This window comes from Micromesistius poutassou, assembly GCF_964030765.1.
Source record: "Micromesistius poutassou genome assembly, chromosome: 11".
NCBI classification, from domain to species: Eukaryota; Metazoa; Chordata; class Actinopteri; order Gadiformes; family Gadidae; genus Micromesistius; species Micromesistius poutassou.
In genome coordinates this window covers 13,972,623-13,996,894 of record NC_140281.1, presented here as the reverse complement: position 1 = coordinate 13,996,894, position 24,272 = coordinate 13,972,623, and the positions used below count along the sequence as shown (strand labels likewise).

The following is a 24,272-nucleotide window of genomic DNA, read 5'->3' as shown; positions in this document are numbered from 1 at the left end:
TCCGACACTAATACTGATACTGATATGAGGACGGGTAATGATGATTGATTAGATATTGATCAGATATTCATAACAGTTATGATGCTATTGATTAGGTATTGGTTTGATATTGATCAGATTGGGATCTTATATTGATACAGGGCATGGTGATTTTGATTAGGCATTGGTCTGATACAGGTTATGATTATATTGATTAGTTACTTATCTAATATTGCTTAGATAGTGATCGTATGTACATAAAAGTTACGATGATATTGATAATTTATTGGTCGAATATTGATTAAATATTGATCTGATATAGAACATTTATCATTTGGTCGAGACAGATGCGTGGGCATTTCAGATAGATGTTTATATATATATGAATCTATGTGAAACGTCTATGCATCCATCACAACCAGGGTGTGGATTACCCCCTTGTTCCCGGGGGGGGAATGTAAGGCTATATAGGCAGACAATGCATGAATTGACTGGGCCCTCCCAGACTGTGATTTCGAGTGGAACTAGTAGTGCCCTGGCCAGAACTAAGGGAGCCGGGCACTACCGAGCCCTATGGTTATTTGCACCCTGATCACAACGCCACTCTCTCTGTATGGGGGCGAGAACATTTATGGACGAGAAATCATACATTATTCATAAGTCCATATGGATATGGTAATTTGATTGCTACTTGCATTGATAACTCTTGGTAGTGCTATGATTGGTTGGGATTGGTCAATCCAAAATGGGTTGGTTGGGTGCATTATAATCATATTATTAGCTTCATAAGATATGACTGCTTATTCTGATGAAGGAATGCATCAAATTGTAGTTCAAAAATGTTCTTACGAAAACAATGAATTATGAATATAACAGCTTAAAGATTAGACAGAAATGTTTATTCAGCAAAAATGTTTTCATACAAATCTTACAACACTTTTTTTTGAAGCTCATAGGATCACCGTTCAGTCCTCTTCACGATACAATTCCTCTACATAGTCAATATACATAAATATACACATATATTTAGATGGAAAGGATTTGAGGAGTATCTCCACAACTTGTAAGGCTATTGGCGCTTTTTAAAAACGATCCTCATCGGGGGGGGGATGCAAGAGGAGTTGGCGGCGATCAGCCTCCTCTTTCACAACAACATAAAACTGAACACACCTCTGAAACTGAATAAAACGGCCACCTGGAACCATAGCTTGATGGAGCTGAGCGCCTCATCAGAAGCCCGGGTCGTACCACGAAAGCAAAATGGCAAGGGGGAGGGGGCGGGCAGGGTCGGGCGGAATGCAGCATCGCAGGGCTACTGAATAGCCACGTCTGATTGGTGGGCCATTGGAGTGGGAGCAAGGCACCTGAGCAAGGGGAGGGGGGGGGCAGCCTTCAGAATCACAGAGCCTATGGGGAGGGGGGATTAAAGAGAGATTGATTTCACATGTGGAGGTTTACACAGGCACATAGGAGGAGAGAAAGGCAGCCTAACGCCGACCACTAAGGATAAGAGATGATGCTGAGAGCAAGCTCTAAGAAGAATAGCGCTTGGAGAGAGCTAGCCCTGACAGCTAGGCGCAGTTCTCAGGGCTACAATATCGCTTTAGTGCTAAGAGCTAGATCTCAGAGGATGCTCTTCAAGGGTTCAGGCTGTGGACTTGGGAGAGAGAAGGTTGAATCAACAACATTGTTCTCTCCTCTGTTTCTAAAGTACTACATATTATCTTGATAATTCTTTAGCATGTTGCTGTTCTGTGGCTCCTGTAATACAAGCCCCACGTTTTCTGACAGTTTAGGTCTCCAGTCCTCACACTTCCCCACACTTCTCACCATTTCAAAGTAAGAGTTTACTTTGTCACGGATCCCTTATTCACAACGCCTAATTCCATTCGACTGTACTTCTCTCTTACAGAAAATAAATGATCTCTGGTCATTGCATTTGTGCCTTGATGTAAATAAAGGTAATACAATTAAAGATGGCACATATTGGAAAGGTAGGGCAAAAGAAAATGCCTCAACAAATGGATAGTCAAAATACATTCAACAGCCTTAATAATATGAATAATGATGTGCAAAATCATGATCATGAACAATCATAATACATATAATGTCCACAAACAGTCAAACAGAGAAGGCAGAAGACATGTGTATGCGGTTAACAAGCAGAAAATATGTAGCTACACACACATTCACTGACATGTGCATGGAACAGTGGTCATGTGATCTATCGTTGACCGCAGGTCACATGACGGGAAGCACGTCAGAATGAGATAAAGAGGACTCAACACCAACGAGTTGTTTCGGTCTTCCTATGTGGTGTAAAGACCAGATGTAGAGGCCGGAAGGACAGCAGTGTAACAAGTATCATTGGTCTTAAATGTAACTCTTCCTCTGCGTCTGATTGGGCCAATAGTAATGTCAGTGATACTTGTTACACGCCAGGTGGCACACCAGAAGCATACCTGACAAGATGTTCAAATGCTTCTCAAACACAGAAATCACTTAGGACACAGGAAGCTGGAAAAAGGCGGATATCACGTTTTCAAACACCAAAGAAGAAGCGGAAGTAGGAAGTAGAATGTAGGAGGAGAAAAAACCTCAGAAGTACTCTGGTCCTCGGGGCGGGGAACTGAATTTTGATTTGTTTCCTTGCACTCTGTACGTGTTACAGAGTGCAATAACTAAATACTTTATTACTAAATAATAATCAATAATTTATAATTAATAAACACTGATATATCTTATATATATCCTTCCAGCTCTTTACTATGTGAATGCACTGCGTAATAATGCAGGGGCCCTTGAGCAATATCATTATATTAATAATAATAACAACAACCACTATATTATTGGTATTATTATTATTATTATTATTATTATGTCAATAAGGAGTGGCGCGGGACAGGAGCACAGGTGAGGTGTCAGAAGGTCAGAGTGTTTAGCAGCAGGACACAGGGTCAGAGGTTATGGGATCAGAGGTTACAAGGGAGGAGAGAAGAGAGGAAAGGAGACTTTCCTCAGGGCCGGAACTCACCGAGAACTCGCCAGAGATCTGTCTGAGCCAGCCTTCCAAAAACAGCCGGACCTCCGGCAGGGCGGCCAAGTCTATTTCATGTAGGATTTGGTCAAAATCTATGTCTTCAAGGCTGTCATGAAGGAAAACAACTATAGAGTCTTAATTTCACCGTCCAAAAAGCAACATTCAATGCATTGTCTTTTATACTATTTATTTTCCTTACATTCATATTCATCCACTAAATGTATTCAAAGACAACGGCAGCTTCAATGAACACACCTTATCCTCAACAAATGACTCTTCAAATAAAGAACAAATGCGTGGGCTACATAAATATATATATATATATATATATATATATATATATATATATATATATATATAGTCTAAACTGAGACATAAATATAGATCATCTAAACAAAAGGTTAATAAAGTAGATATGTGCGTTATCAAGTGCTGAGTTAAAAAATAAAAACAATATATTATCAAAATATTAATTTAATGGCTTACGTCATACATAAATACATATCCAAAATAAACATAAATGCAATCCACTGATTGTTGTTTCTTTTACTGGATAAGTGAATTCTTCGGGGCTGTACACGCTCATCCTAACGCTCTGTTTTGAGGAAGCTATAAATACGCCAGGCGTCCCTTGCTCCGGTGTCTCTGTCTGTACCTTTTCCCCAGAACGGCGGCCAGGTACTTCTTCACCGCCTTCTGCTTGCGGTAGCGGCTGTAACTGTCCGTGAAGACGCCGTCCGAGTGCCGCTTCGACAGAAGCTCCTCATCGCTCTCGTCCATTGAGTTTCCCCCGCTGGATGAGAGACGGCAAGGTTAAATTCGCGCCTCGGCGAAACGCCACCTGGCGCGCTGCGCTTTGAGCGCATTGGTTGGAAACAGTGGCGCCCAAAGCACACATCTATGCGCTCAGCGTTTGCCTTTACTGGTAGACCCACATGGCCCCCGCAGCAGTGTGTAAGTCTTGATTTAAAACCATTTCAGTGAATTTTGTAGAAGAGAGAAGGGGCCTTTAATTAGGTTAATTTAATTAATCCCTGTGGGACTAGGGGCTGTGCCAATAAATTATTCAAATGGTACTAAAATAGCCCTGGTTTATGGGGTTTATTTAGGCCCAAAAAGATAAAAATATTTTCAAGAAATAAAAATAGTCAAATCTGATTCACTGATAGAGGACAGTAGACATAGGGATCGGATCATTCAAATGGATCAAAAATGGACAAAACGCACAGAGTCTGAACAGAGACAGATACAGAGATACACTTACCCTACACGTTTCGCCATGAGCGCGTGGAGGTATTTCCGTGCGGACTGCTGACCCAACGCTTTCCGGTACGCCTTATTGAACATGCCGTCCGCGTGCCGCTGAGTTCTGGGTGACAAAACGCCCACAGAGCCGCCGTCACGTGACGCCGTCCGGTCCGGCCACCTTAACCTGGCCGCGCGAGCCGCAGACCACGCATCCGTACCCACACGCGCCAGTCCACCAAACCCCGTACGTGTTACAACTTATATTAGCCCATCATAACTGATTATGTACTTATATAGGTTCTAGAAATGTGATTATTGTGTGATTACTACGCACCGCCGGTGCGTAATATGTGATTATATATATATATATATTTATATTATATATTTATATATATATATATATATATATATATATATATATATATATATATATATATATATATAATAACGGTTTATAACAACTTTTCTATTGTGAAACATGGAAGCACACAGAGGAACATGAATGCAACTCGACGTACAGAGCTGTTTAAGGTGTATAAGGTGTGCGTTGGTCACCTCTCCTCCTCGGGGTAATATAAGGAGTAGACGTCCTCTGGTGGCGCTCTTCGTAACGTCAGTTGATTCCCGCCAAACGGCAGACGCAGCAGCGAGTCCCCGTTCTCGTCGAAGACGTCGTCGTCCAGTCTGAGAAAGAGATTTGAACGTTGTTTAAACGTGATCACTGTGTGTTCGTTGCTTTTATTCTTTGCTCAGTGTTGCTTTTATAGCCACACTAGGCCGTTTTTTTTTCATTATTCTATCGTTTTTGAACAAAGGTAATCGATTGAAAAGTGGAATAAATAGGCCTAACTAAAGACTAGACATACATGTAAATACATACAATGAACGGTTTAGTACATGAGGTCATCCCATGAGGTAAAAAAAATAAAACATGAACGCAGTGTGCGTTTTGTTTAAGTATTCAAAGATTTCCTAATTAGAATTCCGATATATGCCGCCCATATTTCATATTTCCATTTATTTTCCACGCATAGGCCTACATTTCAAACGTGTGATAAGTGACAACGTTATATTATTCACACACTCACAATGAAACACACACACACACACACACACACACACACACACACACACACACACACACACACACACACACACACACACACACACACACACACACACACAAACAAACACTCTGTGGGGAATCACTGTGCCCCAGGTGGGCCCCTCACGTCATCATTTATAATGAAAATAGTTTTTTCCCGCATTTAGAACCAAGAATCAGAACCAAGATCACCCTGTAGAATATTATACATGTCTTCGTGTTGTTATTTGAATGCAATGCAAACGAATACACTAAATGTATTTTGTCACATCGCGTCATATCATCAAAGTACATTCAAAGGTGGAGATCGGGGTGGAGTACGTGAGCTTTAAAAGGTGGAGAGGGGGGTTCAAAGGGAAGAGCTAGAGCTACACACCTGTCGTCGGGATGGAGGAGTCCCGCGGGAGAACATCCCGCCCTGTAGTGCGTAACGAGCCCGTAGAGAAATAAAGCCGCGAGCGCTTTCCTCAACATCGTCCCGCTGAAAGTAAAATGAAAAACGATCTGCTATTATCTCACCTCTTAATTATATGAAGTGGATCAAATATACCTAACGCAATTTACAACAAACGTCTAGTTTTTGTGCAACACCTTTACGCTGCGTAAAAACTCCAAACTGATCGAGCGGCGCGATTTCTTACCTGTGAAAGGAGCGAGAACCAGGAATCATGCGATCAGCTGAAGAGAACTCCACTCTGTCAACCTTCCTCCCTTCCTTCCTCCCTTCTCTCTCTCTCTATTTGTCTCTCTCTCTCTATCTCTCTATCTCGGGATAGTTCCTCAGTGGAGAGTGTTCCTTCCCTGTGCGTCCTCGGGTCCTCCGTGCCTGTGGTTTCGCCGGTTCCCGGACTGGCTAGAGAACGAACTCTACTTCTACAAGACGTGTGCGGGGCGGAGAAGGAGGACTGCGTGTTCCTTCGGTTCCCGTGTCTCTCAGTTTTTAATTCATAGCTCTAAAGGCGTCCCCCTTTTCACGCGGCTCTCTGGGGCCGCTGTCTACGTCATCCCCCCCCCCCCCCACACACACACACACACAAGTAGGCTACCTTCCTCTCTGCAACTAATAAAGCAACTCAAGCCATAAAGGAGGATTGCATCGGTTTCTACCGGAGCATTATATTAAAGTGACTAATTGTCAACAGACAGAGGTCACTCGATGGTTCGTCCGATAGGTGCCACATACACGCAGGCACTCACACACACCAGCACACTTACACACACACTTACACACACGCACAAACTTAAGCACACACGCGCACGCACGCGCGCGCGCGCGCACACACACACACACACACACACACACACACACACACACACACACACACACACACACACACACACACAGAAGAGTTGACAGATAGCTGGTGAGAAGATCAACCAACATTATAGGGGACATTTACAAGAAAAAAACAGTTATTATATGACTAATTTGATGAATGTAATACATTCCTCTCCACGATGACGAGTAGGCCTACTTGTCAACGGATGAATAAATAATAACTTTCAGTTTCATTAATTGTTTGATCGGTTGATTGGTTGACGGGTCAGTGGCGAAGACCGCCTTGCAAGGGTGGAACCCAGTGGTGGAAAGTGAGTATAAGTTCAAGTACTGTACTTAAGTACAAATCCGAGGTACTCGTATAGTTTTTATATTTTCGGCTACCCTATTACTTATACTCAACTACATCTCAGAGGCAAATATTGTACTTCTTTTTTCACTAAATTGATCTGACAGCTTTAGTTATTAGTTGCTTTGCAGATTAAATCAACAGGACTAAATATAATCAATGTATTAATTATATTACTATATCAACAAGACTTTATTGGTCCGTAGGAATACATTTACAAGCTACCCAGCAGTTTGTAAATAGATATACATAAATAAAATTAACTCCACCTTTACCAGCTGCAAAATTCAAGACATGAACACATTAATGCATCATGAATATAATCCGATAATATGAAAATATATTATCCTGAAATGGGCCATTCTGCATTATTGGTACGTGACGTCATTTAAGTACATTTTGATGCTATTACTTTTGTACTTTTACTTTAGTAACATGTTCAATGCAGGACTTTAACAACAGCGAGTATATTTCCACAGTTAACCAGCACTGCTCTCGCTGACACACACAAGCACACACACACACACACACACACACACACACACACACACACACACACACACACACACACACACACACACACACACACACACACACACACACACACACACACACACTCTCACTGCCAATACATATGCACAAGTGCACACTGTTGTACATAGTCCATTATTTGATTTTCTATTTGTATTTTTTGTATTTTCTTATTGTATTTTGCACTACTGTTATCTGTTATTTGCTTTTCACTTTGCTGTTGTAACCCTGCAAATTCCCCCATTGTGGGACATATAAAGGATCATCTTATCTTATCTTATCTTAAGTATTACTACTCTCACTAAAAGTTCTGAGTAGTTATTCAACCAGTGGTGAACCCTGAGGAGTGTCCTCCCCTGCCCCTGCTGACGTTAGCTGACGGTTATCCTGGCACACGCACATAGGTCTACTTCACATTTACTTCACTTTTATTCGGAGAAAACCGCAAACTGTCCCATTATATAAAGAATCCTGGGCGGACACCTCCCCCATGTGGCTGTGAGGCATACCTGCGTACTGACTGTTTTTGCTGTTATTGGGCACACTGTTACTTTAAGCATCTACAATTAGGCCCCCTATTCAGTAATTTAGCAGTCTTTTTTATGCAAAGCTACTTAAGGTGTAAGTTCATAATAATAATAATAATAATAATAATAATAATAATAATGTCATTGATATAGGCTTACTAATCAAGAATACAATCAAGAAAATAAACAAACTACACATTATTGAAAATTCTTATCATCACTCTCTAAAAATGTATTCAAACAGAAGTTGCTTGGTTATGATTGTTTTTATGGAGGTAACCGGAAGACAGATTTCTAATTTTAATTATTAATAACTAACCTTAATAATTGACTTGATTCCTCCTATCCCGGTACTAATATGTTTGAACAACCTGTTTGTTGGATGTGTGTAAAGTGAAATCGCTACTAAACTCATAAACGACTCAAGCAGTGAATCCACTATATTCTCTATGAGCCAGACACTGGTCATCATGTCATAAAGTGAACTAGGATTTAAGATTTAATTAAAGTAAAACAAACTTTATCCAAACAACAGGAATAGACATGACTCAGTCAAATTAAATCATATTTAGCTTTCATTATGTTTACGGTGATCAAGTTTATGACTAGTCACTGTAGCAAGTAGCAAACAGTGTGTGTGTGTGTGTGTGTGTGTGTGTGTGTGTGTGTGTGTGTGTGTGTGTGTGTGTGTGTGTGTGTGTGTGTGTGTGTGTTTATGTGTGGGCTTGCTCGTCTGGGTGTGCGTAGGGGTTTGTGCTTTCAGAATAGGCTACATGTACGTGTGAGGTGGCCTGTAGTCCTACATATCTTACTTAATCATCTTAATCATGTCTTACAATACAATGCCAACCTTTTGTTGTGTTTTCAAATGTGGAATGTTGATGTCAAATATATCATATATATGGATATACAGTATATATATATATATATATATATATATATATGGAACAAGCGCTTGCCAAAATGTAGTTCTTATCCTCTGTCAAGCTGTTTGGTTTTGTTTGTCTTTATACATCAATTCTTCTCCAACCTACAATTTTGATTATCTATCGCTTTGCTTGTTCTCACTTGTAGGTATATTTAGAAGGGATGGGCCTATTGTCTAGCATTAGAGGCCTTAGTCATTTGAAGGAATCTATAGAAGGGATGGGCCTATTTCCTTAGAGGCCTTGTCATTACCCAATTCAGGCTACAACTGCTTACGCCTTGTGACTAAATAAATAAATAAATTAATGAATAAATACACAAACTCTTATACACTGATGGCGACCACTAGATGGCGATATAGAACACATCTTTATTTTATTTATTTTTTTCCCATTTATTTTCCCACAAGTCAATCTGTGTACTCAAGGAACGCTTTGCAGAACTATGATTAGACATATCGTATTATACTATAATTTCGGATTCCCATAGTGGCTTTCCTTGCGGTATAATGTAATTCTCATCATCATTCTGCTCCCTCCCACCACAGCTGTGTCGGAATGGTTCCAGCTGTGCAGATCCCAGGCGCAGCGGCCGCCATGTTGGATCGTGGAGGTTGATGTAAGTTTAGTACTAGGAAGTCTCATCGTCTGCAAGAAAGAATTGGACTCACACCCGGAATCTTTTGGTCCGGATTGCTCCTATTTACCATGCTATAACCCCCGATGGTCGCCCCAGGGGAGTGGAGCGATGGACGCATGCGTTATAGCCCCGTAATACTCCCGGTAATATTTAATGTCCACGCTTTGTTTTAACTTTATTTTCTGACACCGAATCCTCAAAATCTGGAGGTGGTGGTCTGGGTGGATGGAGAGGTGGTGGTGATGAGGAGGAGGGAGACTTCGTTCGGTCTGGAATAACTCGTTCAGGAAAATACGCAGATTTATGTGAACCGAGAACGAGGGTATAATCAAAGGTAAGAAGATTGTGTTACATTTGATTAATGATTTGTGATGAATATCTGCTGGACGGTCACACGGACGCGCATCAGCTTGCATCTTTGACCTCGTATGACTGCTTCCGTCGACCAAACCCCCCGAGTCAGATGGAGACGTGTGATATCAGGGATCCCTGCATGACTGTGTCACGGTGCTTCCCACGACCTGTAACGTTACATCCAACGTGTCGGGAAAAGGCTGTAAACGATGCGGTTATGGGTTTCCATAAGGCAGCGTTGTGTCCTGATTCATCACCATGGGAGAGGAACATCTGTAGTGCAGCAGCCTACAGTCATCTGTAGAGCAGCAGCCTACACAGTCATCTGTAGAGCAGCAGCCTACCTAGTCATCTGTAGAGCAGCAGCCTACCTAGTCATCTGTAGAGCAGCAGCCTACATTAATCTGTAGGGCAGCAGTCTTCATAGTCATCTGTAGGGCAGCAGTCTTCATAGTCATCTGTAGGGCAGCAGTCTTCATAGTCATCTGTAGAGCAGCAGTCTTCATAGTCATCTGTAGAGCAGCAGCCTACATAGACATCTGTAGAGCAGCAGCCTACATAGACATATGTAAAGCAGGAGTCTACATAGTCATCTGGATATTTACCAGTAGACTAGTATTCATTTTTTACTTTCTCTTTGTGTGTTATCTGTGTGTGTTAACTAGCATTTTATGTTAAGGTTGTTCCTTCATTTTAGTAGGATCAGAACTAGACTGAGAACTGCATTTTGGGTGTATTCTTTGTTTGCTGCCAAGTGATATCTCCAGCCAACTGTATTCTCAGACCAGATGAACCTGATCACCAACTTTGCATGACACACTTTGATCGTGACAACAGCTGTCTGGTGTCCAAGACCGTTTCTCCGCCGCCATCATGGGGTTATTATTAACACTATCTAGAGCAGCGGAAGAGGGATTGTTTCATTAAACACATGTTCTACCAAGACGAGGCTCCTCATGAGGCTGTAAGAGGAACCAGACCGTCGTTACGGAGACTATTAACTCACTCATTCAGACCTCAAAGCCACAGGCCATCCTAGAGGCTTGGTGGGACGTTTACGAGATGAAGAGCTGCTATTCCTGAGTCACTGGCATCAGATTTTAAAGAACTGTTTTAAAGCCAGCCAGCAGCAGTGTGGAACATAGTCTGTGTGAAACTGTGTTTCACTAGGCCTCGCAATTTAATTGAAGATACCATAAGATGCACTTTACGAATCCCCGACGGGACGTTTGGGCGTAACTAGTAGGCTTCCAGAGTGCTGAGTCAACTGCGTGCCCTTCAGTTACCTCTGTTGATCTGCTGTCAAGAAGGGAATTGTCAACACCACATCCTACCAAATAAATCACAATCGCTTAGAAATAACATGGCATACCGTCGTAACAATATTAACATAATCACATCACAATAACGTGGAAGTAATATTACATACAATCTTAACAATAACACATTAACGCTAATAACATCATATCTTAACGGTAACAGATATAACATGGCGTAGAATCCTAACCATAACAAAATAATAACATTCTAATAGCATCACAATAACATGGAGATAAAAGCAGGAAATCCTAACATTAACACAATAATAGCATGAAATAACAACAATACACTAGAAATAACATGGCATAAAATCCTAGCATTAACTTGATAATAACAATCTTTTATTAACATAACAATGAGATAATAATTGTCATACAATGTACATACAACATATTTTCCTTCTTTCTTATGCTCTTTCACTCTCTCTGTGTCTCTTCCTCTTTAAATGTTGGTAGAGTAGCTTAGTAGTGGCTGGTGAGTGTTGCTGGTTATAAGTGTGCTAGCGTGTTGTTAGCATGTTGATGGCGAGTTGTAGGTCATTCTTGTGCCCTGGAGGCAGCGGGCTTCAGAAAGTAGCACACGCCGCTATAATTAGCATCATAGCAGAAACACTACAGATATCCTTGTGTGTGTGTGTGTGTGTGTGTGTGTGTGTGTGTGTGTGTGTGTGTGTGTGTGTGTGTGTGTGTGTGTGTGTGTGTGTGTGTGTGTGTGTGTGTGTGTGTGTGTGTGTGTGTGTGTGTGTGTGTGTGTGTGTGTGTACACATAATTTATGTATCATTTTGTGTTGAACTGCGTGGATACTCCCTGGATGACTGGTATCATTGAGGTCTAGTAGTGTTGAGGTCAAAGGTCAATTTATTCATAGTGGAGTGCAGATCGGCTGTTTGGTATGAAAACCTAAGATATTGTCTTTGGAATATATCAGAACAAAAGGATAGATTCCCCCTGGATGGAATGACAGTATAATATAAAAAAGTAAAAACGACTACTCGAAGCCTCGAGAAAAAGTACTCCAGTCTTTTCCAGACTTGGATACAACACTGCTGAACTGAAGTCTGCTGCTTGCTATGACCTCATCGTCTTCTCCTCTTAAAGGGGAGGGCTGCCTGGGGATCTTAAAGGAGGTTTTGATGCCAATTTTCTGCCTGGCAGAGCACTCCGTGCTTGGGTTAACGTCTGTGATTGAATTTATAGGTTAGCAAGGAGCATGACAGAGAACCTGCACTTAGGTGCATTGATAGCTTTAAGTATTAGCTGAGAGATGGTTTAAGGTATTTGCTGAGGGATGGTTAAGTTGATGTATTAGGTCAGAGATGGTAACATTTAGGTATTGCGTTAAAGATCATTAGGTTTAGGGATTAGCTGAGGGATGGTTAAGTTGATATATTAGGTGATGGTAACTTTTAGGTTTTAGTTTACTTTAGTACTATGTTTATGTTATCTTAACATAAACATAGTTTATGTCATCAACATAAACATATCTTAACCATGCTGTAGGATTAGGTTTAAGTTAAGTTTCAGATCAAAAACGCAGTACGTACACACACACGCACACACACATGCACACGCACACACCGCCACCTCCCTCTCCATTGAAACAGGTAATAAAATCTCTTCCTAACTTTTGCACTTCAAAGCTGTGGTTCTAAGATAAGTTCCATTATGAGATCACCACATCCTGTTCCCTGCGGCCAATCAGGGCCCAGGAACCAACAGGCTGCTGGCGGACATGTTTGCCCCACTGCCTCACCCCATCCCTGGTGGACGGACACTACTGTACTATTTAGTCAAGCGGACGCTTCTGTCCTAACTTGGAATTAGATACATGTCATTGAGTACCAGGTAGGGGTTAGACAGCTAGCAGGTAGGGGTTAGACGATAGAGAGACAGGTCATTAAGGAGCAGGTAGGGGTTAGACAGTAGAGAGACCCGTCATTAAGGAGCAGGGAGGGGTCTCGGTGTAGTATGTGTATGCTTTGTATCTGTTGATTGTGTCTGTGTACATGTGCTTGAAGTGTTTGTGTTGTGTCTGAGTGCATGTTATCTATGGGCATAGTGTGTATGAACATGGTCTGTAAGTACGTGTACGTGTGTAGTCGCTGGAGAGGCGGTTAGGACCGCAGAAGCGGTCAGCTTGACTGTATCTCTAGCTGGATGTGAAGTGAATGCTGGACCTCTGCAGCCATGCAGGGTCCAGGGCTTAGTCCCCATGGCCCAGATCCACAATGATGATAATCTGTGTCACACCGCCACACACTGAGCACCAGGACAATATTGGGTTAAGGAACACACAAACGCACACACGCACGCACACACGCACGCCAGTCCAAGTCCATGAAGACCATATGTATGATCCCTGATAATCCCTGCTTGTGTGCGCAGTGCAATGTCTCTGGTTATTAACAATATCCACGTGTGCCAGTACATATTGATGATGGTTACCTCCTGATATTGTTAACGTTCTATCGGTGTATGTTAGAGATAGTCGATGGCTACATGTTAACTGCTACATATTAACGCATAAATACATATAAAAAATGACGATGGCTGTATAAAAAAGTATTGTTTAAGTATTAAGAATATACACATATTATAGTATACATATTTGTGATGTTTAATGTTTTAATCTGTAATATTATCAATATATCGATGACCACATATTATGGAAAACGACGTATTACATATTAACGAAAACGATGTGTCCTTTATGTATTAGTGTCTAGGTATTAGTGTTTTTTTAATCTTTTACGTATTCATGTTTTTCTACGTATTACCTACGTTTGTCGTCCATGCTAGTTCTCTTGCAGGACCAAGTGCTGATCCAGACCAGGACTAGACTAGACCAGACCGTCCAGACCAGGACAAGACCAGGACCAGGACCAGGACCAGACCAAGACCAGGACCATGGGCTGTGTGGAGAGCAAGGCGGACAAGGAGGCGAAAGCCAAGTGTCGCCCGGAGACCTCCCCCCAGGCGCCAGACCCTGCCTCCGCCGCCTCCCCTCACATGACCGGCCCGTACGGACCGGACCCCACCCAGAACCCCCCCGCCCAGCCCTCCACCTCTGGCGCGGCCGCCGGAGCTTTCAACCACGCCATGACGCCGTTCGGCGGCGCCTCCGTCATGACCCCGTTTGGGGGAGCGTCCGCCTTCTCCACCTCCATACCCAGCTCCTTCTCCGGAACCATCTCCGGTATGCATCTCCCGCTCTGCGTCCAATCAGCTCCGCTCGCCGTCCTCAGCTTTCAGATATACTCATCCATCACTTAGAACAAAACATGGCAGGGGAGTTTCATGCGGGGTCCTCCTAGCTAGTTTGCAGGTAGTAGGGTGGTTATCACCTGAAGCCGCTGCTTATCGCCCTGAGAGCGGAGATCAGGGCGGGTTTAGGTGGGATTAGGGCTGTAATCCCAACTCCCCTGGGATTAAAGCTCCCGGCAGGGAGGCGCAGGGCGAGTGTTTCTGTGGTGGATAACAGGCTAACAGCTGACCCCATTAACCCCTTCAGGTGTGGATCCGGTGTCACATCCAGAGTCCATGGAAGGGATTCTTGATACAAACTGGCACGGCCCTCTATAAATATATCCCTATATCTAGTGGTGTAAGTAGTAGGGGATCTGATTGTCTAGTGAGCTTCTTCAGGGTCGCTACTGTAACACTGTGGAGAGGGGCGGGCGCAATTTTGAATGTACCCTCTTCTCTTCCTGTCATAGTTGGGTTGACAGGAACCTGGGTGTGTGTGTGTGCGTCATCAGTATAATTGTCAGTGTGTGTGTGGTGGTTGTGAAACAGATTGACACCAGTGTGTGTCGGTGTGTGTAGGGGGCGTGACGTTCTTCGTGGCGCTGTACGACTATGAGGCGCGGACGTCGGACGACCTCTCGTTCAAAAAAGGAGACCGCTTCCAGATCATCAACAACACGTACGTCGCTCTATTGACATTAGTGATCTCTCTCTCTCTCTCTCTCTCTCTCTCTCTCTCTCTCTCTCTCTCTCTCTCTCTCTCTCTCTCTCTCTCTCTCTCTCTCTCTCTCTCTCTCTCTCTCTCTCTCTCTCTCTCTCTCCTTTACTATTATACCATAATACTCCCCCTCACAACCATACTTCCTGTCACATGCTCAGCCCTGGAGTTATCCTTAAGCCCCCTTTTATAAGGAGTTGATCCAAAATGGAGGATATGTTCCAGATCTTTAATGTCACATGGGGGGCGGGGGGGGGGGGGGCAGTCAGGAACTGTACCAGAGGATTTAGAGATAAATGATTTGAGGATAAATCTCTCCTCTGGGCCAGATCCAGAGGTCAATAAATTCCAGAGTAGTATCTAGATTTATACTATATATTACTATTGTATAATATCATATGGTATACTGCATCTGTTATAAAATACTATTGTACAATATTATGCTCATACCAAATGTCTTTGTTCTCTTCATCTCTCCTCCTCTTATCCTTCCTCTCTTCCCTAATCTCCTGCCTTACTCACCCTGTCTAATCCCCCCTCCCCCCCTCTCTCTTGTCCTCCTCTCCCTCCTCCTCCTCCTCTCTCCACCCCTTCTCACAACCCATCTCCCTTCACCCCCCCCAACCCCTCCTGCTTCTCCTCCACCTCCTCCTCCTCCCCCTCCTCTCTCCACCCCTTTCTCACACCCCATCTCCCTCCACCCCCCCCCAACCCCTCCTGCTCCTCCATCACCTCCTCCTCCTTCTCCTCCTCCTCCCAGTGAGGGAGACTGGTGGGAGGCGCACTCCATCAGTAGTGGTCAGAAGGGCTACATCCCCAGTAACTACGTAGCCCCCGCTGACTCCATCCAGGCCGAGGAGTAAGAGAGACACACACACACACACACACACACACACACACACACACACACACACACACACACACACACACACACACACACACACACACTTATTTAATATAACATAATTCTCAGATTAGTTAAATTGATGCTACAGTACCTTTGTGTCTTGTGAAGGTGGTATTACAGTACCTTCCTGTCTTGTTAAGGTGGTATTACAGTACTTATATGTCATGTTACGGTTGTATATAGTACCTTATATCTTGTTACTGTGACATTACAGTACTTAATGTCTTGTTAAGGTGGTATTTTGGTAAGATGGGCCGTAAAGACGCAGAGCGGCTGATTCTGAACCCGGGGAACCATAGAGGAACGTTCCTGGTCCGAGAGAGCGAGACCACCAAAGGTAAGGCACAGCTGGGGCTGTATGGTGTGTGGACTGTGTGTTGTATGTTAGTATGTTGATTTGTGTGTTACGGATGTTGATATATCATAATGTTTATTTGGAACCTTCTGCCAGGTGCGTACTCGCTGTCGATCCGGGACTGGGACGAGGTCAAAGGTGACAGCGTGAAACACTACAAGGTCCGCAAACTGGACAGTGGAGGATACTACATCACCACCAGAGCCCAGTTCCACACGCTGCAGAAACTAGTCAAACACTACACAGGTACACACTCTCCCTCTCTCTCACGCTCTGCTCTATGTATCTGTGCAGCTCTCTTTCTTTCTTTCTTTCTTATTGGCTCTGTCTGTGTCTCTGTGTGTGTGTGTCTCAATTTAGTTCCAAATAGCTTCATTCATTTATCATTATTCATAGATAATATACAATTTTTACATTGTCAGCTCAATCAAAACAAAATAAGAAATAATAGTTGTAAATCTAAAATAAAAATAATAATATTGTTTTCTATGCCTGTTGTGTTTGTGTGTCCGGTGCAGAGCATGCAGACGGGCTGTGCCACCGTCTGACGGCGGTGTGTCCCACGGTGAAGCCCCAGACCCAGGGTCTGGCGCGGGACGCCTGGGAGATCCCCCGGGACTCGCTCCGCCTGGAGCTCCGGCTGGGACAGGGCTGCTTCGGAGACGTCTGGATGGGTAGGAGACGACACCTGGAGGGGCGCTAGTTCTCTAGGGAGAGAGAGAGCGGGAGCGGGAGAGGGGGGGGAGGGAGGGAGGGAGAGGGAGAGAGATTAAGGGAGGGATGGAGGGAGGAAGACAGGTTGAAGGATGAAAGCAACAATACGCACACACTTGTGTCACCGTGGTGTTCACCATGAAAAGGGAGAAGATGAAATCATGACATCTCAGCAGAAACCTTCAAACACCGTGCACTCTCTTGGCGTGCGCTGGGTTCAGGCTATTCTGGTACATTTCCTGTCAGCACTTCCTGTGGGAGATGTGTATATCCCGACCGGAAGAAGCATCTTCTCCCAGGGCGATGTTTGGAACAGATTTTTTGTGTTTTGATCTAAGATGCATCGTCGGATAAGATAAGATGTACTTTGTTAAGGCCTTCCGGGAATTCAGGAGCGGAACAGGAATTTCATTTTTGCGGAACACCATTAATTGTATGACCTATAAATATACTACAAAAGTATATTTATATATATATATTATTACTATCTCTTTCTAGATAGAGAGAGAGTGAGAATTACTCTGATGATGATAGTAACATGGTTGTTATCTAAACTGACTCTCTCCCTCTCACTACCTCCCTCCCTCCCCCCACCACACAGGGACGTGGAACGGGACCACCAAGGTGGCCATCAAGACGCTGAAGCCCGGGACCATGTCCCCGGAAGCCTTCCTCCAGGAGGCCCAGATCATGAAGAAGCTCCGGCACGACAAGCTGGTGCCGCTGTTCGCCGTGGTCTCAGAGGAGCCCATCTACATCGTCACAGAGTACATGGCCAAAGGTCAGACGGCTTTTACTTCAATATCGTCTTTAGAATAAAGAGCAAATAATAAGATGATAAGGGATTAATTTACATTTAGATTTGGGGCATTTAGCAGACGCTTTTATCCAAAGCGACTTACAATAAGTACATTTGTCAGAAGAAAGAGAAATAACAATATATCGCTGTCGGTACAGTAAGGATGTTAGTGGCAAGCACAGTTAACGTATTCCCTGTATATAACTTAGCTTTTTTTTATAGATTCAGCTTGTTTTTTTTGCCGGGCAATTAAATAGTTGATCATGCTTGAATAGAAAATACCAATACAAAACATACCGATAGTCTGTTACTATAAACATAATTCTCATAGTGAACATTAGACTAGTAGAGCTGGCTCATAGTGAACATGAGACTAGTAGAGCTGGCTCATAGTGAACATGAGACAATGGTAGAGCTGGCTCATAGTAATTAATATTAATAATTGATTGAATTTATATAGCGCTTTTCTAGACACTCAAAGACGCTTTACAGTGAAGGGGGGACCTCACTAACCACCACCAATGTGTAGCACCCACTTGGGTGATGCACGGCAGCCAATCGGCGCCAGAACGCTCACCACACACCAGCTTGAGGTGGAGAGTGAGGGAATTAATGAATCAGCCAATTATACAGGGGGATGATAAGGGGGCCAGATTGAATGAGCCTGCTTGGGCAGTTTCAGCCAGGACACCGGGGGATCCCCTACTCTTTGCGATAAGTGCCCTGGGATCTTTTATGACCTCAGTGAGTCAGGACCTCGGTTTTACGTCTCCTCCGAAGGACGGCACCTTCCACAGCACAGTGTCCCCGTCACTGCACGGGGGCATCGGGATTGATGTTTTGGCCAGAGGGAAAGAGTGCCACCTACTGGCCACCACCCGACACCACTTCCAGCAGCAACTCAGTTTTCCAAGTTGGTCTCCCATCCCAGTATGAACCAAGCCCACACCTGCTTAGCTTCAGAGATTCAGCTAAGGCAGGGTCTCCATTGGTCTGGCTGCTGGCCAGTAGTGAACATGAGACTAGTAGAGCTGGCTCATAGTGAACATGAGACAGGAGTAGAGCTGGCTCATAGTGAACATGAGATGAGTAGAGCTGGCTTAAAGTAAACATGAGACATGTTGAAGCAGCTTTCTGCTCCCTACTGATATCCCCTTATATCGTCATGTGATACATTTAATAAGCCACCTGCCGCTCCATCGTATCACCTGACCAGGTGTCTCCCCCCTGCCCCGGTGATAATTACAGTGAATTAGATTGGCCGGCAGTCAGTGTTCATCATCACCCACTGTGAATGAGCTAGGCTGCGTGTGGTCTGAGGGTGTGACAGGTGATCCTCAGTTGGGGTTTAATATATGAACGCTGTCCCCGCAAGCCCCTTGTGGTTTATGAGGCCTTAGGCAGAGAAGTTTAATTAAAAGCCACAGCAGCTGTGTGTGTGTGTGTGTGTGTGTGTGTGTGTGTGTGTGTGTGTGTGTGTGTGTGTGTGTGTGTGTGTGTGTGTGTGTGTGTGTGTGTGTGTGTGTGTGTGTGTGTGTGTGTGTGTGTGTGTGTGTACTGCTAACGTGCTGCTAACACTTCTGTCTGCTGTGTGCTCTCAGGGAGTTTGCTTGACTTCCTCAAGGAGGGCGACGGTAAATTCCTGAAGCTGCCCATGCTGGTGGACATGGCCGCTCAGGTGAGTTCACTTAAAGCTAAGTCATGATGTGGTTTAGTTACGACATAATCATGATGTAGTTTAGTGATCATGTAGTTCAGGCATAATGTTGCTTTGTCATGTTTTTAAGTCATGATGTCGTTGTTATGCTCTTATCACATTATCTCATCATGCTCTTATCATGATTTTTTGTCATTATGTAGTTTAGTCATGATGTTGTTTAGTCATGCTGTAGTTTAGTCTTGATGTAGTTTAGCCATTTAGTCATGATGTCGTTTAGTCATAATCTAGTCATGATGTAGTTTAGTCATGATGTCGTTTAGTCATAATCTAGTCATGATGTAGTTTAGTCATGATGTCGTTTAGTCATAATCTAGTCATGATGTAGTTTAGTCATGATGTCGTTTAGTCATAATCTAGTCATGATGTAGTTTAGTCATGATGTCGTTTAGTCATGATGTAGTTTAGTCATGATGTCATTTAGTCATAATCTAGTCATGATATCTAGTCAGATACAAATGTCTCCCTCTCATCTCCTCCCTCCCCTGTGGTGCTCCAGATCGCTGATGGGATGGCCTTCATCGAGAGGATGAACTACATCCACCGGGACCTGCGTGCCGCCAACATTCTGGTCGGGGACAATCTGGTGTGCAAGATCGCTGACTTTGGTCTGGCGCGGCTCATCGAGGACAACGAGTACACCGCCAGGCAAGGTAAATCAAACCAGAGCACCCCATCTGCATGTACAATCTGCAATAATACTAATTCAACTGTATAGGGTTGTATTAAACAGTATATGTCCATTTTTAATACCTTTTCATATCTTAAATTGACCTTTGATACTTGTGTATAGAATGATATATATATATATATATATATATATATATATTAGGGCTGTCAAAATTAATGTGTTAACGCGAGATGATTAAATTCTGGGCGTTAATGCATTCCCGCCCTGTTTTACCCACAATTCAACCCCCGGCGCATTCATTCCTCATTGCGTAAACAGCATGGCTGACGCCTCGTTCACACTACCTCCGTCAGTCGACGGATGGGCGAGGGCATGTCTGACGTATGGGGGAGTAGTCTTTGTGGACGCAGCCTGCCGCCAATCAAATCGCTGTACACGTACAGGGGCAACACTCTTGTTATAAAGCCGGCTTTTTCCTGCGTCTTCCTGCTTGATTTTGCTAAATGGATCCCGTAGTCGCAAGGACAGTGTTGCCCCTGTACGTGTACCACAGCAATCGCCCAATTCTTAAATCCATTCTTAAATCCTCCGCTGCCGGCCGGCTTTTTGACATTTCCACGGCGGGTTGTATCACAAAGACCATTTCATTGGACAGAGTCCAAGTAGCGGCACGCTAGTGTATTTGCTTAACCGCGATCTGATTGGCTGACGGACAGATTTTTGGATTTGTCATAAATAAAAAACAAATGTAATATCCGCTTCTTGTCATTTATCTTTCTATTCTGAGAACAGTACACAGAAAATGTGAATTTTTCAGTCATATTTAGGATTGTGATTAATCTAAATTAATTCAAGAAACCTTGTGATTAATTAGATTAAATTTTTTAATTGTTTAACAGCCCTAATATATATACACAGGATTGTTCTATATGGTACATCCGAAGCATTTTCTATCACTTTGTCACCTTTTTTTATGGAGAGAGGTTGAGGAAGAGAGAATGGCCTCCAGTAGAGGTCTAATGGTCTTTCTTCACTCTGCAACATCCTGGGATATAAGATACTTGGGAAAGGAGATTGTCAGTTAATTGATCTAATTAACATTGATTTAAGTCCAACATTAAATCGATTGTTGCCTCATCGCTTCTCTATTTCCTTGGCTTCTCTCCTCCTATCCTCTCATCCTCCTCCTGCCTGTCACTTCATCTCTCCTCCTCCTCCTCCCATCCTTGCTCCCCAGGAGCTAAGTTTCCCATTAAGTGGACGGCTCCAGAAGCAGCTCTCTATGGCCGCTTCACCATCAAGTCTGATGTCTGGTCTTTCGCCATCCTGCTCACGGAGCTGGTCACTAAAGGAAGAGTTCCCTACCCAGGTAACTCACTGGTGTTTACACTACTTTTATTCATGAACAAGCTCACTACTGTTATTACTAGTGTTTGCACTATTACTTGACATTTAGAAACTGACTGTCCACTCAGAGATCAGGATGGTCTCACGAGCCTAGCTAGCAACCGCTAGAGGTGCAAGTCCTACACATTGTCAGTTTTATGTGTATCCACATGTACTATCATGTATTCACATGTCTTATTGTGTTGTGTATCAGGAATGGTGAACAACAAGGTTCACCATGTCACATATATATTACTCTGTATTAACGTGAATTCCTTTATAATAGCATGTCGTATCCTTGTTTAACTAACATTTACTATTGTGTTATTAACATGTATTACTATATAACAAAATGTATTGTGTTATTAACATGTATGACTGTATAACAACATGCATTATTGTGGTATTAACATACCCTGGAAATCCAGTTCTCGCGGGAGCACAATTTGAATTTGCTCAGCAAGTCACTCTGGGAACGAGCAATATACTCACTCACCGATTCCCCTGGATCTGAACATTAACCAATCACAGCGGTGTATCTGCTATAGGCGGGCCAAAAGCGTTGCTGTTTTACCGACCTGATACGGCAAGAGTCTTATCTATTGGTTAGCTCCGCTGGTCTGGATACATCACCCCTTGTATTCTTCTGATTTAATCGTAGTGTTATCCAAATGCGTGCAGTGATTGGGCCATTTTCTAGTATTGACATGTATTACGGTTGAATAACATGTATTATTGTGTTAACATGTTTTACTGTATAACAACATGTATACTTGTGTTATTAACATGTATGACTGCTTAATAACATGACGTGTTGTAGGGATGGTGAACCGCGAGGTGCTGGAGCAGGTGGAGCGGGGCTACCGCATGCCCTGCCCGCAGGGCTGCCCCGAGTCCCTCCACGACATGATGCAGCTCTGCTGGAAGAAGGAGCCAGACGAGAGGCCCACCTTCGAGTACATCCAGTCCTTCCTGGAGGACTACTTTACCGCCACGGAGCCGCAGTACCAGCCCGGTGACAACCTGTAGTATCCCTCCACCTGGGGACAACATATAGTGCTTTTTTCCCTCCCGCCTGATGACAACCTTTAGTCTCATGGTATCCCTTCACCCACCCTCAGCACCAATTGCAGTCCTGTAGCCCTCCGCCTGATTTCAACACGTTGTCCCATATCCCCTGGCCCCAGCCCCATAACCACCAATGGCCCCGTATCCCTCCGCCACCCAGAACAGGGGTGGCAAGTTAAATTCAAGGGGAGGGGCTACTGATCACTGTGGCAACCACTACAAGTTGATCCACATACAGATCCACATACATTTTTTCATTGAAGGTTTGTTTGTTTGTTTGTTTAAGGTTTCAAATTCTCATCTAGAATGGTTTTGCACGTTATTTTGTACTGCAGATCCTTTTATTTGGCTGTGTGGTGTAGAGGTCACAGGTCAGATTCTCCCACCAGAATACTGTGGAAATGGACACGTTGTGGAAGAAAGTGCTGATGGATTTCATTTGTAAGTAAAGGGTGGTGTTATACCCCCTCTTTAATATATATATATATATATATATATATAAATACTATCTCTTATATATCTTGGGATAAAATGTAAAAAAAATACATTGTTATAAGGTCTGTATCTTTTTTCTACAACTTGCGGACAAATGCCCAGTCCACCGCAGAGGACAGCGGTTCTCCTCTAGTGCTGCGACGCGGTCATCATCATTCACAAACAGGAACAAACTCAGTCCCTGTTTCAGATCCATTTCCGGAAACAAAACAATTGGATCATGACATATGATATAAGTATTTTGTCTGATTTCCAGGTACATTTCTTCATTTGCATTGTTCTAGGACCTTTGTGACGGGACATGAGAGAACAGCAGTAAGTGTGTGTGTTTGGGTTCACCTTACTGCTTATGTTACTGCTTATATGGGGTCTTTTCTCTGAACTAACCTACATAGAAAACACACAAGTTACAAAGTTTTTTCCACATGCCTACAATACCCCTGGACATACAAGTGACACTAGTGTGTGTGTGTGTGTGTGTGTGTGTGTGTGTGTGTGTGTGTGTGTGTGTGTGTGTGTGTGTGTGTGTGTGTGTGTGTGTGTGTGTGTGTGTGTGTGTGTGTGTGTGTGTGTGTGTGTGTGTGTGTGTGTGTGTGTGTGTACGGGCGCACTGTCCAAATTAAAATAAAATGAATATTCATGATGTGCGGACCGCCATCACCAAGAGAGCCATTATCCGACGGACCTGAATCACCTGCTGTAGGGAAGTGACTTTCTAGGAAATAAGCCCGGAGGCAAAATAACCTTTTCTTGTTGAGAAGGTTAAAAACAAAATGGTTTTTGTATGAAGCCAGGTAAAACCATTCACGCCTCAAAGACTTTCCTCAACAGGCCTATAATAAACCGACAAGCTTTTAAAGAAGGGCTTTTTACATATTGATACGTCTGCATTTTATAATAAGTAATTAAACAACGGTTGGTAGCAAATGTTGGGGCGG

At 43.4% G+C, this 24,272-nt stretch overlaps 2 protein-coding genes across 3 annotated transcripts; one reads left to right on the top strand and one right to left on the bottom strand.

The window, feature by feature from the left end:
- Positions 1-2,397: 2,397 nt before the first annotated feature.
- Positions 2,398-5,504, bottom strand: LOC311355427 (glucagon family neuropeptides-like; the record flags this gene model as incomplete). Its single annotated transcript, XM_084475193.1, has 6 exons — positions 2,398-2,460; positions 3,014-3,125; positions 3,675-3,812; positions 4,284-4,388; positions 4,823-4,951; positions 5,500-5,504. The coding sequence occupies 6 exons, from the start codon at positions 5,502-5,504 to the stop codon at positions 2,398-2,400; spliced, it is 552 nt and encodes a 183-aa protein (XP_084331319.1).
- Positions 5,505-9,679: 4,175 nt separating this feature from the next.
- LOC311355123 (tyrosine-protein kinase Yes-like) lies at positions 9,680-24,268 on the top strand. 2 transcript variants are annotated; one of them, XR_014637380.1, is made up of 13 exons: positions 9,680-9,958; positions 14,098-14,494; positions 15,124-15,223; positions 16,023-16,121; positions 16,403-16,506; positions 16,621-16,770; positions 17,043-17,198; positions 17,840-18,019; positions 19,639-19,715; positions 20,254-20,407; positions 21,623-21,754; positions 22,592-23,280; positions 23,437-24,268. XR_014637380.1 is itself a non-coding variant. In XM_084474853.1 (12 exons), exons 2-12 carry the CDS (start codon positions 14,206-14,208, stop codon positions 22,798-22,800), a joined length of 1,650 nt encoding a protein of 549 aa, XP_084330979.1. In that variant the 5' UTR covers positions 9,680-9,958; positions 14,098-14,205; the 3' UTR covers positions 22,801-24,268. The 2 variants fall into 2 exon arrangements, 1 of the variants encoding a protein (XP_084330979.1); XM_084474853.1 differs by having other exon boundaries at positions 22,592-24,268.
- The last annotated feature ends 4 nt before the right edge of the window (positions 24,269-24,272 follow it).